Genomic DNA, 14,919 nt, shown 5'->3' with positions numbered 1-14,919 from the left:
AGCAAGAGAACACCTGACAGCACTGGAACTCCCAGTGTTTCACCCACTGTTCCAAGGCAACACCTAAATCCGGCTCTTCCCACCTAAACCCAGCTCTTCCCACCTAAACTCGACCTTTCCCACCTAAACCTGGCTTTTCCCACCTAAACCTGGCTTGTCCCACCTAAACCCAGCTTTTCCCACCTAAACTCAGCCTTTCCCATCACCAATTTTGGGAAATCCCACGTGCCACGGACCCGAAATCTCAGAAACGGCACCGAAGCAGAGACACAAAATTTCCTGCAGAGTCCAAGCCCAGAATCCTGCAGCTGCTTTGGCCGTTCCCAGCCTGGAGAAGACCCTGAGATCATCCCAAGCACAGAGATGGGGGATGAGAACACCCCGAGCCCCTCAGAGCCCAGGATGGAGGTGAGGGCTGAGGACACCAAAGCTTCCAGGCCTAGGGGTTTGAGGAGATGCTGCAGGAACCCCCAGCCCCACTGGGATCCCCCAAATTCCAGCCCCCACATGACTCCCCCTGAGATTTCTTGACCAGTGGCTGTTGATTGGGTTTTTCCTGGTTTTCCTTTGTTTCCATGAAAAGTTTCTGTCCATTTTTGGGTGTAGCCCCTAGGGGGGCTTCATCTGCCCAAGATGTACCTGAAAGCATTTCAAAATACAACCACTTTTTATTTCCTTTATTCTATTTATAGGTAGCCCCGAAAAAGGCATCAGGTTAATGCAATGCTTATTTTTAAAAATCTATTGGCCTATCGAACCGCACAAGGCTTTTCCTGGAAAAAAAACTGGAAAGCAACCAGCCCAGCTGTCCAACTTTTACCAATTCAGGTGTGACTTTGGGGTTGCCAACTGCCAGGGACCACCAAAGAGACCCTGAGGACTGAAGAATGTGTGCGGAAAGGGAAGAGAAAATATGTTAATGATTTTGGGGAAACGATTATCATATGTATGTTTATTCTAGGAAAATCAGTGAATATCTATATAAAATAGAGTATAGAAACAGAAGTATTTCCTATAAATGGTGCGTGAGTTTGATGGAGTTGCACCCCGCACATCCAGCCAAATCAAGAACACCTGCTTTCTACAGGAAAGCACATGAAACATTTCCTAAAATATAGAACTGAAATGCACAAGGAAGGAAATGCTCACAAAATCTCACCAAACTATTTCCAAACCACCAAAATCCATGAAATGTACTCAGACAATTAATTTAAACAGCAGAATGTGAAAGTTGTCCATCCAGTCTGCAGTCTTTTTCTCCGTTTTGATCTCCTTCACTAAATCTTCACGCTTCCCGATGTTAGATTGGATGGACCGGCTGTGGGATGTTAAATTAAAACAACAAAGTTCCTCAAAGCCCTCTCATCCATGAGCTAGCAGGAGGAAGCCAATGGCTGCCCCATTTTGGAGGGTTGTGTGCCTGGTAATCTCTTTGTCTTTTAGCAGATCGCTCAAAGCAGCGGATGTCGTGCTGGCCTGCTTGCTGAGCCAGCACCCCAGGTGAGAAATATCACCGAGGGCTTTAGCTGCAGCTACCCAAGGTAATAATTCTGAAGCCACAACCCTCCTGGATTTCTCCCCGTCATGAATTTTTGAATCACAATTTTATTGAATTCTGTATATTAGCTCTTTTGACATGCCAATTGATTCTGTTTCCTCCAAACTTTAATTACGGTGAAATTTGGGGTGAGGGAAGCAAGCTGGCCAAGGGAGCATGGCCCTCCTAGGAGGCAGGATGGAATGGCCATGCCAAGCTTGATCTCTCCAGATAATGAATACTTCTCGGGGAACCACCTCAGGTTGGAATGAGGACCAAGATGGTGTTTTGGCAGCATAGTTGCACCAATTTCTCTCATAAACCTTGTTGATAGGTGTCACTCTGTGACTGTGGTCACAGGGGTTTTCAGGATGAGGCAAGAGATGAGAATGTTGACTCCATCTTCATAGATTTATTATTTTATGACATATATGTTACATTACAACTATACCGAAAAGAAATAGAAGGAAAAAGTTTCCTCAGAAGCTAGCTAAGCTAAGAATAGAATAGAAAAGAATAATAACAAAGCCAGCTCTCTTGGACTCAGTCCAAGATAGCTCAGTCCTTGATTGGCCATTAATTATAAACATTCAAGATGGCCCAATAAAAAATCCACCTGTTGCATTCCACAGCAGCAGATAACCATTGTTTACATTCTTTCTCTGGGGCCTCAGCTTCCCAGAAGGGAAAATCCTAAAGAAAGGATTTTTAGTGAAAAAGATGTCTGTGACATCACTCTGTTTAGATAGTTGTAAGAGCTTCCTGCCAATTTTCTCTAATCAAAGTGGACACATTGTGAAGCTAGGGAGGACCCCAACAGGTCCAATTCTCGGGGTTTCTCTGGTGCATGTGGTAGCGTCCTCATCCACCTGTCCCAGGTGTCCCCTGAGATGAGTCCCCTACCTGTGAGCAGGCCCTCATCTGCTCCGGTGGTAATTCCCACCAGGCACTTGGACAGAGAATCCTCCACACTGCCCATGGCCATGCAAGAACTGTCCTGTTGAAGGGACTTTGCAAGAGTGACCCAAATATTTTGTTTGGGTTGTTGGATGACTCACACAGTGGTGGTCGTGGCGAGGATCACCCAGGACAGCCAAACATTGAGATTGAGGGTTAGGGGCATTCTGATGCCTCTTCAGGTGGTGGGGCTGAGCCCTTGAAGGGATAATCAGTAAATTTGCTGATGACACTAAACTGGGAGGAGCTCTCAACTGTCTGGAGAGCAGAGAGGCTCTGCAGAGACCTCCCAAATAGAGATGGGCAATCACCAATGGTGTGGGGTTTAGCAAGGGAAGGGTCAGATTCTGCCCCTGGGATGGGCACCCCTGGCTTGGTGTATGGACTGGGGAAGGAGAGGCTGGAGAGCAGCTGCACGGAGGGACCTGAGAGTCCTGGCCAAGGTCAAGTTGAACATGAATCAGCCGTTCCCTGGCAGTCTAAAGTGCCACTGCGTCCTGGGGGCAGCAGCCCAGCATCAGCAGCCGGGCCAGGGAAGGGATTGTCACGCTCTGCAATGGGGTGTGGAGGCCCTAGAGCCTAGGGGAGAGAGGGCAGCAGTGATCCCCTGGAGAGATGCACCTTGGGCTCTGGGCATTCCTCACAGCTCAGGGGGAGGAAAGAAGCTTCCCCCACGGTGCTCTGCAGCACTACGTTAGTTTGTCCCAGTTCTGTCCTCCCCATTGGCCGATTTGCCTTCCCTTCCCCTTTTACCCTTATATGTTCATGTTCTAGTGAGTTCTCCCTTCCCTGTCTTCCCATTGGTTTGTGTAACCCCACCCATCCACCCTGGCATTTCCTATTGGTCCCTTCCTTGTGTACCACCCCTGAGCCCTCAGACTATTGGATCCCTGATGCTCTTCTCCACCCCCTCTTTCCTTGTATTTATACCCTGGACCCTCCTTTGTCTTAGTCTTTGGCGCATGGACTCCTTCACAGTTGGGCCCTAATAAACCCTTGTTGGAACTCTGTGTGTTGGGAAGGATGAAAGTTTGACAAGAAAGTCTCACAGGTACGTATGCTTAGCAGAAAGATTATTAAATGTAGAGTCTGATGAAGGAATAGACATGGAAGCAAGTTTCGATATAGAAGAAAATAATTGCTGAGCCAGTCTTACTGGATAACCAAGGAGGCAAAGGGTGTGTTGGTTGGAAGGGATTTTTATGACTTAGAGCAAAGGATAAACCCACCTCAAACAAGAAGATGTTTTTACCAAGCAGGAAGATAGCACAGACAAACAAGTTAGCAAATGTTGCAAGGAGAAAAAAGGCCTCAGAATTTTCCAATACAAGAAAACTGAAAAACAGCTTCTAGCTTAAACTATAATGTACTAACTTTTAGTGATTGGAGAATAGTAACATGAATATGGTAATTATAGTAGTTATGATAGGCTATAGTGTGGGAGTCTGTCCAAATTTTCCCTCATCTGCCTCACGATCGTCCTTGGGAGCCCACTGAAGAGAAGACCACCCCTGTCTATATCTGGCTCTGAAGGAGAAAAGTCACACACCACAGGCCCTGAGACTTGAAAGCTCAGTGTTGAGCTATTGTTTTCACAGGTGTGTTTGCTGTATGCTCAGAAGGGGGCACTGTGCCCCGTTTGCAACAACAGCAGCTCTGGAAGCTGTCCCACCTCTCGGCCTGGCTGGACCTCGCCTGAGTTTCAGGTGGTCTCCCACTGAAGACCCTCATCTGTTTTTTACAACCACCGTGACAGACAGACTGAGATGTAAGAAGCTTCTCCACCAAGGACTGAGACGTGAAACTCCTAAAAGGCCCCTCTGCTCCTTCCAAGGACTGGGACTGAAACCCCCAGCCCGAGGGAGGTGTGTGAGGGAGGCAAGCTGACCAAAGCGAGATGTTTGCCTGCAGATTGTGACCGCTGGACCGAGAACACAATGGCTCTCATTTACTACTGAGAACATGGACTACCTGTTACATCTGTTCCCTATTGTATCTGTTTCCCCCCTCACAATTTTCAGTAATAAAAACCTCTGAGTTAGCTAGAGCCTTTGAGATCTCCCCAGCGTAGCAGGCGGACCCTCGACTGGACCGCACCAAAGGACTTCGTCTCTGCGTTGGTAGCTATATCCCCTCTCTGTCTCTCTCTCCTCTCTCTTTCTCTGTCTTTTTCTCTCCCTTAATCCCTCTATCGCATTTTTGCTGTAGTTATTTCAATAAAACTGCATTTGATTTGATCATCACTGCAAACCCCCTTGTACTGTGTTGGTGTTTTGCACTCTGAGATCATTCCTATGAACCATCAGGTCATCTCTCCACTAGGATGGACCCTGACATATAGATAATATTTAAGGCATAGATTGGTTCTACTCTACTAAGATGCTAAGCAAAGAAAAGTATATAATGCATTGTAACCAAAACCAAAGGGTCTCCAGGCCTGCCTGCAGCTGGAGCTGACAGCTGTAGGCACAGGCTCTGTTGACCACGACCCTGGACTGCTGAAACCTCTTGGATGGAATAAACTGCATTTTGGAGAGCCGCCTGGAGTCCTGCATCCCTCATTTCGGCTCTTATACCGTGCCTGGACCGTCCCATGTCTTCACTGCTGAGCTGCTCTGTGTGTTTGTGTTTCTGGGTGTGTGCTGGTGCCCTCGTGGCTCCTGCCCGTTGGTGCAGGATGGTCTTGGGGAATGTTGCATCCACCACCACCATGAACTCCAACAAGTGGCACCCGAACAGGGACCTTCATCTCATACCCCTGAAGAGCGTGTCCAGTGTCAGTGCACCTTATATCACCTTCAGGTCAGCCACTACCCCAAAGCAAGCTCTGAGTTTTATCAGGGTGCACTGAAGGGAGAGAGCAGCAAGCCCCCAGAATTATGGACTACAGGATGCTCTCTGTGACAGACCCCCACAAGATCCTTTGCTGGCCCACCATTGTTTGAGTATGTTATGGTTGGGGTAACGTGTGACGGTGTTCACAGGGGTCCGAGGAAGAGGCAAGAGACGAGAATCTGACTCCATGTTTCAGAAGGCTTGATTTATTATTTTATGATATATACTAATTAAAACGATACTAAATAGAAGAAAGGATTTCATCAGAAGGCTAGCTAAGAACAGAAAAGGAATGATAACAAGAGCTTGTGTCTTGGACAGAGAGCCCGAGCCAGCTGACTGTGATTGGCCATTAATTAGAAACAACCACATGAGGCCAATCACAGATCCACCTGTAGCATTCCACAGCAGCAGATAATCATTGTTTACATTTTGTTTCTGAGGCCTTTCAGCTTCTCAAGAGGAAAAGTCCTAAGGAAAGGATTTTTCATAAATCCTGTGTCTGTGACAGTCACCCTTTTATTTTGTTTTCTCATTTTAAATCTTGTGGGTGGGAAGACTGCAGAATGGGCACAAGAATCACCATTCTGCAGCGGGAGATTTATATCCCAAGTTAAATTAACCCTTGTTGCTTGGGGAATTAGTTTTTCAAAGGGGAATTTAAAAGCTTTTGTTCATTTTCTTTTCAAATAGTTTGTGAATGTTATGAGGGAATCAGTTTTATCACTTGAATTTGGGATAATGTTGGGGTAAAGATAACTGTTACACAAATGGAGGAAAATTTTAAGGTTGGGAACTTTTATCTTCTTTTTTGTTTTATTTATGATTCAGTTAAAAAATCAGGGGGAAGTTTGGAGAAGTTACACGTTTACATCTCCAGTTGTCTCCCCATTTGCTGTGTTCCTCCCCTCACATCCCTGCTCCCTCATCCCCTAAGGAAAGGTCGAATGATGGAACCTGCCAAGAGGCGTGGGGATGCCACAGCTTTCCGCCATCTCTCGACCTCTCCTGTCCTTCCCTCAGGATGGTGCTGGCCATGCCATGCTGAGCCCTAACCTAACCCTCCTTCTCAAGCCATCTTACCCACTTCCCCTGCCCAGTTTTATTAGCCAGGATGGTGTTGGACTTGTGAGGAGACCCACCATCTTAGGCCAAGTGGCGCCAAATTTTGCCTTACCACAGCAGAATGGTGCCCAGGACCCTCCTTCTCCTTTTTCCTGTTCCCACTCCTACATCACTGGGCTCTTCCCCTGTGATGCATTCCCCTCCACCCATCCTTTCGAGGGTCTCCCCTGCGTTGGGATGTAACACTGTGACAATTCCATGCCCTTCCTTCCTGGCTGCTTGTAAGGGGGACCTCAGGTGACTTCCCAGCCATGGGAGGGGACAGAACAGGGTATGGATGCCTCCTGTGCCCCTGTCACCCATGGGGGGAGTGGCAGTGATGGGGGACAGGTGGCCTGGTCATGCCACCAGGGGTACCAGGATGGGGCACAGGTGGCAATGGAGTTGCCACAAAAGGTGTGGTGACACAAGGGTACAGGTGGCTATGGAGATGCCACCATGGGTGTGGTGACACAAGGGGACAGGAAGCCATGGAGGTGCCACCATGGGTGTGGTGACACCAGGACACACGCGGTTACGGACATGCCACCGTGGGTATGGTGACACCAAGGAACAGGTGGCCATGGAGGTGCCACCATGGGTGTAGTGACACCTGGGCACACCTGGTCATGGTGGTATCACCATGGGTATGGTGACAGCAGGGGACACTTGGCCATGGAGGTGCCACCACAGGTGTGGTGACACCAGGGCACACGTGGTTACGGACATGCCACCGTGGGTATGGTGACACCAAGGGACAGGACGCCATGGATGTGCCACCATGGGTGTGGTGACACCAAGGGGCACATGGCCATGGAGGTGCCACCATGACCGTGACGGTGCCAGGGGGTACGTGTCCATGGGGTGGCAATGCCAGTGGGTGTGGCAGTGTGGCAGTGACAGGCCATGCACAGGGCCAGCCCTGCAGCCGTGCCCAGTGCTGGCTCCCCAGGACCCCCCACCCCTTTTGGGGTCCCCTCTGGGGGTGGCAGCAGTCCCAGTGGGCCAGCTGTAGGTCTTCAGTCGGGCGGGGGGCTCGGGGGGAAGCCAGGGGGGCTTCCACCTCCATCAGCTGGAGAGGGGCAGGAGAAGAGTTTGGGGGTTCTGGGGGTGAATTTGAGGGTGGTGAGATGGGGAGAGTAATTTTATGGGGTCCTGGGGGTGGATTTGGGCATGGTGGGATGGAGGGAGTAATTTTGGGGCTGGATTTGGGGTTGTGGGCGGGAGGGTAGGGATGGGGGTAGTCACTTTGGGGACTCCAGGGGCTGGATTTGGGCATGGTGGGGTGGGCATCCCTGCCTTGGGGGTCCCCAATATTTGGGGTTCCAAAACTAACCATCTAGGTGTCCCAATTTTTGAGGTGCCCAATCCAAGGGTCCCAATTTTTTGGGTTCTCCTGCCCATCTAGGGGGTCCCCAGCCAGTGGGGACCCGTGCCAGCCCCTCGCAGTCCCCTCCCATGCCAGGGACAGGGTGACATGGTGACAGGCTGACAGGGGGAAAACCACATAATCACGGAGCGATTATATGTGGTGCTTTTTATTTAAGAGCTCTGGGAATCAAGGTATTACCCAAATCTGATTCCGAGCATACATCTGAGATGATCATGTTTTTATACTCTATCGTTATATAACTTTCATGTTAATTATTAAACTTATATCGTTCTATTGTATACATAGATTTCAGCTAAGCATAGCCCCCCTTTAAATTTCCAACATAGTTTCTCATGATTTTTCTTATGGTTATATAAAAATTATATTTAATTACTAAACAATCATCACATCTAACAATTATATCATTTATCATATTGCTTATGCAGGTGCAGTTGATCTGGAAAAACACAAAGCTTAACATTTTAGATTCTATCTTTAACTTTTTCCAGGGCTCCACTATCACTGCCACCCCCGTGTGGGACCAGAGTTGTTTCTTTTGCGCCCCCGTCGCACTTCCCCTCCCTCCCCCACACCCTGGAGACCCCTCTGATTCTCCCTTTGTCATCCCCTCTGCAGGGAGGGTATTGGTGGCACCACAGGACCCCCTTTCTGGTACATCCCAGAAGTGGCACTTGCTCTTTTTGTCACCGTCACCCACCAGTTTGCCACCAGTGCCCCACAGAGAGAGGGGTGACCCACATCCTACAGGAGGGGAGTTGACCACATTTCAGGGTCTCCCTCACCACTTCCACCCCCCCAAGGATGCTGTGCGACCCTGCACTCCCCCACCCTCACCTCCTCCTCCTCCCCCTTTACCTGTGCCCCAGGAAGTGATGCCGCTGCTCCCACTGGGGACACACCGGTGACACCGAGGGGACACCGTGGGTCACCTCTCAAAGGGACTGCAGGGTCACAGCGGCTCCTCGAGTCCCCCTGATGTAACAGCTGGGGGGACTTGGATGCTGTGGTGACAATCTGAGGGGTGGGTGCTCATTCTGGGGTCTCCAGGGTGGGTCCCAAATCCCTTCCAATCACCCCAAAGTCATCCCCCAGCCCTCACCTCAGTTTCCCTCTCACTCTGCAGGGACCATGTGGAGCTGATGTTCTGGAATTGGGTTTATTTTGGGAGATTTTGGTTTGGGGGCTACTGGGATGGGCTGGTGGGACAGTGGTGTGGGACAGTAGTGTGGTCCAGGGTATGGCCAGGCTGGGGGGCTGCAGGGCCAGGGGCTGTTCAGACCAGTGTCCAGCTGGGATCCATGGCTCTGGTGTCCATCTGGACCAGGGTCCATCCAGAGTGGGATCTATGGCTCTGATGTCCATCTGGACCAGTGTCCATCCAGAGTGGGATCCATGGTCTCGTGTCCATCTGGACCAGGGTCCAACCTCTCCTGCCCCATCCATCCCATACTCTCCGGCCAGGGCCACTCCTCACTGCAGAGTGGACAAGACCCTTGGTCAGTGCCAAGATGACCCCAAACTCCGTCCCAGCAACCCCACCAGGTCACCAACCCCGAGCCCCAGTGTCACTGGTGTCCCCTGGAAGCCAGGCCAGCTCTGGAACTCCTGGAAAAGGAGATCCACAGTCCTGGGCTGGGGACTCAAGGGCATCCAGGATGGTGAGCACTGAGTCCATGTGGTGTGGAGGGGCGGCTGGGGACACAACTGAGGACACACCTGAGGGGAAGGGGGTGAGGGGTTAAGGGGTAGGGAGAGGGTTGGAGGGCGGGATGCACCCAAAAATTTGCCAGAGTCAAAGGGGAGGATGCCCATAATTGGGAGGAAGGATGGAAAATAGGGAAAGGATCCAAAACAGGGGAGAACAGACCCTAAATAGGGGGGAAGTGACCCAAAACAGCGAAAGGACCCAAAGGACAGAGAAAGGATCCAAAATAGGGAGGAAAAGACACAAAATAGGGAGAAGGGACGCAAAAGAGGGGGAAAGGATCCAAAACAGAGGGAAAAATATCAAAGTGGGGGGAAAGGACCCGAAATCAGAAGACAAAGGGTGTCACGGGAACGAAGCTGTTCCTGCATTTGGGGCACTCACAGGGCTGCCCTTAGTGGTGGCTCTGTTGGTGTCTGCTCAAGGCAGACCTCTCTGAGAAGCTCTTCCCACACTCAGAACACTCTTAGGGCCTCTCCCTGGTGTGGATGCGCCGGTGGGTGACGAGATTGCAGTTGCGGGTGAAGCCCTTCCCGCAGTCAGGGCAGCGGAAGGGCCTCTCATCTGTGTGAAGCTGCTGGTGCAGAATGAGACTGGAGCTGATTGGAAACGTCTTCTTGCATTTATCGCACTCGAAGGGCCTCTCCCCAGTGTGGATCTTCTGGTGGCCAACCAGGTGGGACTTTGACATGAAGCTCTTCCCACACTCCTCACACTTGAAGGGCCTCTCCCCGGTGTGGCTCCGCTGGTGGACAATCAGTTCAGACCTCGACCTCAAGCTCTTCCCACACTGCTCACACTTACATTCCCCATGCTTGTATGGCCGTTTCAGCCCTGTGTGGATTCGCATGTGCCGGGTCAGGTGGCAGCTCTTGTGGAAGCTCTGCCCACACTCCTCACACTTATAGGGCCGTTCCCCGGTGTGGCTTCGCTGGTGGATGGTCAGTTCAGAGTTCGTCCTGAAGCCCTTCCCACACTCAGCACACTCGTAGGGCCGTTCCCCCGTGTGGGTCCTCAGGTGGGCAGTCAGGGTGGAGTGCTGGGCGAAGCTCTTTCCACACTCAGCACACTCGTAGGGCCTCTCCCCGCTGTGGGTGCGCAGGTGGATGATGAGGACAAACTTGTCCTTGAAGCTCTTTGCACAATGGGGGCAGCAAAAGGGCCTCTCATCTGTGTGACTCCGCTGATGCCTGACGAGACGGGAACTGCTCCGAAACCTCTTCCTGCATTTATCACACTCATAGAGCTGTTCCCCGGTGTGGTTTCTCTGGTGGATGGTCAGTTCAGAGTTCATCCTGAAGCTCTTCCCACACTCCCCACATATGTAGGGCCCTTCCCCAACGTGGATTCTCATGTGGCGGATCAGCTTGGATCTGAAATTGAAGCTCTTCCCACATTCTGAGCACTTGTGGGGCTTCTCCCCATCCTGAACCTGCTCATGGACTCCCAGCTCTGAGCTCCGGCCGCCTCCCTGGTCCAGGGTGGGTCTTTCCTCCTCAGATCCCCATGATCGGCGTTTGCAGCCCCTCCTCATGTGGGATCTCTGGGGCTTTTCCTCCGCATTGGGTTCTTGTGCTGTGGAGCCGCTCAAAACAGCCTCTTCCACGAGGTTCTGCCGTGGGGATTTGTCCTCCCTGCTCTCCATGCTCAGCTCCTGGTCTGGGGGAGGAAGGACAAGGAGAGGATGGGATTTGCCTCCGTGCCACAGGGAAGGACAAGGAAATCCTCCCAGTGCATCCCACAGGGAAGGACAAGGAGATCCCCCCAGTGCGTCCCCAGCAGGACAGCTTTGGCAGCGGGGTTGTCCTGCAGCCGGGGGCCGTGCTGGGCTGGGAGATGGAGCAGGAGAGAGGGGGAAAGGGGCACTGACTTCCTCCTCACCTGCATTAAGCTCCCGGGACATCTTCCTTGCAGCCTCCTCCTCCTCCTGCATCAGGCCAAGGTTTGGGAATGGGAAATCCTGGTGTGGAGGTGTAATATGTAATGTAAAGTAATTCATGTGTAGGGGGAAAATGTATAAAAATCAATTGAAAATAAATTAAACATCACAGGAGCCTCTGACCATGGACAACCTAGAGACAGATTACCTCACTGAAGTTGTGAAACTCCTGGTGGCAGCAGGAAAAGAATGCCACCTTAGCAAATGAAATAACCTGGCTGGTGCAAAGATGGGCTTCCCCTGGAACCACCGGGAACACCCAAGGACGATCAGTACTTGATAAGTATAATCAATCAAGATAACCGAGGTGGTCAAAAACATACTTCTGAATACAGGACTTCTCCTGACATTATCAGTGCCCACCACCGCCCAAGAAATAGCAATTGTCCAGCCCTGCACAGTAAAAAGAAACTTCATACTTATGCGGGGTGACAAGAAATCGGGACACCTCTGACTCAGGCAGAAAAAACTGTAAAAAACAGCCCCCTCGGGGACGGCATTTGTGAACAGAAGGAGATCCGATGCGATAGAGGTCGGGTCCAGGTTCACCCAGAGCCAACCCTGGGCTCGATGCTCTCTTTGACTGTGGCTTTTTGAGGAGCGTATTTCTGGTAGCGAAAATAAAATCTTTCCCATTTATAAATTTGGCTTTCTCGTCGATCATTTATAACAGGGGGAAAACAAGGTTGAGTGTGTTGGCTTTGATGGTCCCGCAGCCCAAGTGCAGCTGGAGAAGTCAGCGCCCCTTTCAGCCTCGGGGACCCGGAGCCCGCTCATCCCCAGCCTCCCGCACCCCTCCAGGCAGCCGGTTTGTCCCCCGGCTCCGGGACCGCCCCTCTGCGCTCTCATGATTCGTGCCCACAAAATTGAAACAGTAATCAATATTGATACAGTAATTAATATTTGGAAACAATAATAAAACAGTTAAAAGTTGTAATGCCAAGAAAGAAAGGGAGAGGAGTGGTTCCACATCCCCCCCCTTCCCTGCAAAAGTTCAGGGACAGGAAAAAGCAAGAGATAACAGTTACTAAAAATTAAGAGAAAGAAGGGAAAATCTGGTTGGGTCTCAGGAAAAAGCCAGCTATAAGAGATTTATTGCTTTGAGACTTAAATGTAATAATATGTTACTTTTGGCTTACATTGTATGGCTTGGGGCACATGTGTAACCCAGGGGTGAGTTGAAGGACATCGAAGAAGAGGAGAGGTCTTCATCAAAAACGACCCCCAAAGACTTGTGCGACCACCAAAACGAGTGGTGGAGCATGCACGGTAAAGGTGATGAGGGCGGAGGTAGAAGTGTGATGAATGGAAAATGGGAGGACATGGCATTGACACATGGCATATAAGGGGGGAAACTTCACTTGGCAAGCTTGTACGTGAGGTGGCAAGGGTGCAGAACCCTGCACTCCGTACCCTGCGGTTATCTTTTACTTATGCGCTATTACTGGAACCAAATTATCCCTTCTTTTAATCAAATTATATTGTCAGTATTTCAAGTGTATCCAATTTTATATATTTTCTAAACTATTCAATTAAAATTGCTGCTACCTCTAATATTGTTTGGTTTTTTTTGATGATGGGATAATTGGGCAAACAAAACAGGGGCTCCCCGTTCCCCCTGGCTCTTGCGGGTATCCCCAAACCCGGTATCTCCTCCTCCCTGCCGGTCCGGGGCGATCGCAAAGTGGGACCCCCCCCAAGATCCCTGCAGGGGCATTTCCGGCCCAGCTTTGGGGTCCTGCAAGACCCAAACATCCCCTGTCCCACAAAAAAAATCCTTCTGGAGCGCTCCCCCCCCGCCCCGCCGATGGATTTGGGGCTCCCCCTCCCCGCTCACCTGAGGGTTCCGGGGGGGCGATGCAGCCGGAGCGGGGGGAGCTGCGGCCGGAGCGTGCGGGCGGGGGAGTCCCGTGGTGTTGGGGATGCTCATCTTCGTTCTCTTGTTCCGGTCTCCCTCCTCTTCCTCCCGCTCCTCCTCCGTCCCAGCCCGGCCCGGGCAGTGCCGACACCCAGAAGCAGCCGCGCTCTGCCCTGGGCGGGTTCCGAAACAACCCCGTCCCGCGCAGCACTGGGAGCGATCCTGGGAGCACCGGGACCGATCCTGAGATCAGCGGGAAGGAACTGGGAGCGCTTTCCCTGCCAGTCCCGCTCCTACTGGGAGCACTGGGAGGGAACTGGGAGCAAACAGCGCCCGGAGGCGGCTGCAGCCGGCGCTGGGCGGGGCCAAGCCGCAGGGAGTGGTTATGCAAATACGGGAGCGGTCGCGCGCTGGGATTGGTGGGCGGGAGCAGCGCGGGGTTTGCTCCGTTATGTGAGGGCGGGGAGGGGCCGGAGCGATGGCGGCGGCGTCCGGTGAGAGGGGACAGGGAGCGGGAATGGGGACAGGGAATGGAAATGGGAACAGGGAGCGTGAATGGGACTGGAAATGCGGACAGGGAGCGGGAATGGGGACAGGGAGCAGGACCGGGGAAGGGGATAGGGACCAGGAATGGGAGCAGAGATGGCGACACAGTCCGCAAACGGAGACAAGGACCAAGGAGGAACATGGAAACAGCAACCGCAGAGAGAATATGGGCTGGGGATTGGTGCTCCAAAGTGTCCCAGTGAAAGCCAGCAGGGGCTGTGAGCTCTGCAGCTGGGCCTCCCCTGCGCTGCTGCGGCCCAGGGCCCAAAGGCGGGGGCTGCAGCCTCGCTCCTGTCTCAACAACAGGAGCCTCCTCCAGGCCCGTGGCCCCTGCATGGCCCCAGCGTGAGGGAGGGCTCTGAGGCACAGCGGCTGCTGGCAGGAGGGGCTGCTCCGGCCACCTGGGGGCCTCTGAGAAATGCCCAAAGCCTTGTGCTCTCTGCAGCTGGCCAAGGACAGCAGCGGGGCTGAACGGTTCGTGTGGCACAGCCAGCCCGAGCTCTGCAGCCCTCAGGGCTCCATGGGAGAGGCGGCCCTCGGGAATGGGACCGGGAGTACGGGACTGGGACCAATACTGGGATCGGGCATGGATACAGGGACAGGAAATACAGGACTGGGGACAAGGACATGAATGGGGACACGGACCAGGACTAGGACCAGGAATATGGGAGAGGGTCTTGGAATGGGACCAGGAATGGGAATATGGGAACAGGACAGGGAATACAGGAATGGAAATCTGAGAAGAGCATTGGGACCAGGAATAGGTACAGGACAGGGAATGTGGGACAGAAACAGAAATTGAGACCGGGAGTGGAATTCACGCTGGGATGGGAGCACAACGTGTCCCAGTGCAGGGTGACATGGGAACGGGAGGGAGAGAGGGATCCTGCACAGGGGACACCGGGAACTGAGACGGGGGGACATGGGGACAGTCCTGGGCCAGGGGCTCCTTGATCAGCTGCCCCAGAACCTCCACCGGGGTCTCCCAGTGCAGCTGGAGCTGCTCAGCCTGGGATGCCCAAAGGCCTGAGCAACCCCCAAGTCC

General features: G+C 52.2%; 2 protein-coding genes across 4 annotated transcripts in view; one reads left to right on the top strand and one right to left on the bottom strand.

Moving 5' to 3' along the window:
• Nucleotides 1–4,584: 4,584 nt before the first annotated feature.
• On the bottom strand, nucleotides 4,585–14,657 carry LOC102069856 (uncharacterized). The gene is made up of 2 exons (XM_074530289.1): nucleotides 13,308–14,657; nucleotides 4,585–11,190 (listed from the first exon to the last, which is right to left on the bottom strand). Exons 1-2 carry the CDS (start codon nucleotides 14,014–14,016, stop codon nucleotides 9,998–10,000), a joined length of 1,902 nt encoding a protein of 633 aa, XP_074386390.1. The 5' UTR covers nucleotides 14,017–14,657; the 3' UTR covers nucleotides 4,585–9,997.
• LOC141726030 (uncharacterized) overlaps nucleotides 13,735–14,919 on the top strand; it is a 32,541-nt gene continuing 31,356 nt past the window's right edge. The window contains exon 1 of one of the 3 annotated variants that reach the window (XM_074530291.1): nucleotides 13,735–13,822. The gene's annotated coding sequence lies outside the window, so the exon portion shown is untranslated. The remainder of the gene's footprint in view (nucleotides 13,823–14,919) is intronic. The other 2 variants (XM_074530294.1, XM_074530292.1) reach the window with 2 other exon arrangements.

This window comes from Zonotrichia albicollis, chromosome 32 (assembly GCF_047830755.1).
Source record: "Zonotrichia albicollis isolate bZonAlb1 chromosome 32, bZonAlb1.hap1, whole genome shotgun sequence".
In the NCBI taxonomy this organism is placed as follows: Eukaryota; Metazoa; Chordata; class Aves; order Passeriformes; family Passerellidae; genus Zonotrichia; species Zonotrichia albicollis.
The sequence above is the reverse complement of the archived record's forward strand: the minus strand, read 5'-3'. Positions and strand labels throughout refer to the sequence as shown.

Excerpts from the sequence above, each read along its gene's own strand:
- LOC102069856 (XM_074530289.1), bottom strand. The coding sequence starts at position 14,016 with ATGTTCCTCCTTGGTCCTTGTCTCCGTTTGCGGACTGTGTCGCCATCT. Across the intron at positions 11,191-13,307 it reads CGCCCCCCCGGAACCCTCAG|ACCAGGAGCTGAGCATGGAG; the intron begins GTGAGCGGGGAG and ends TTCCTCCCCCAG.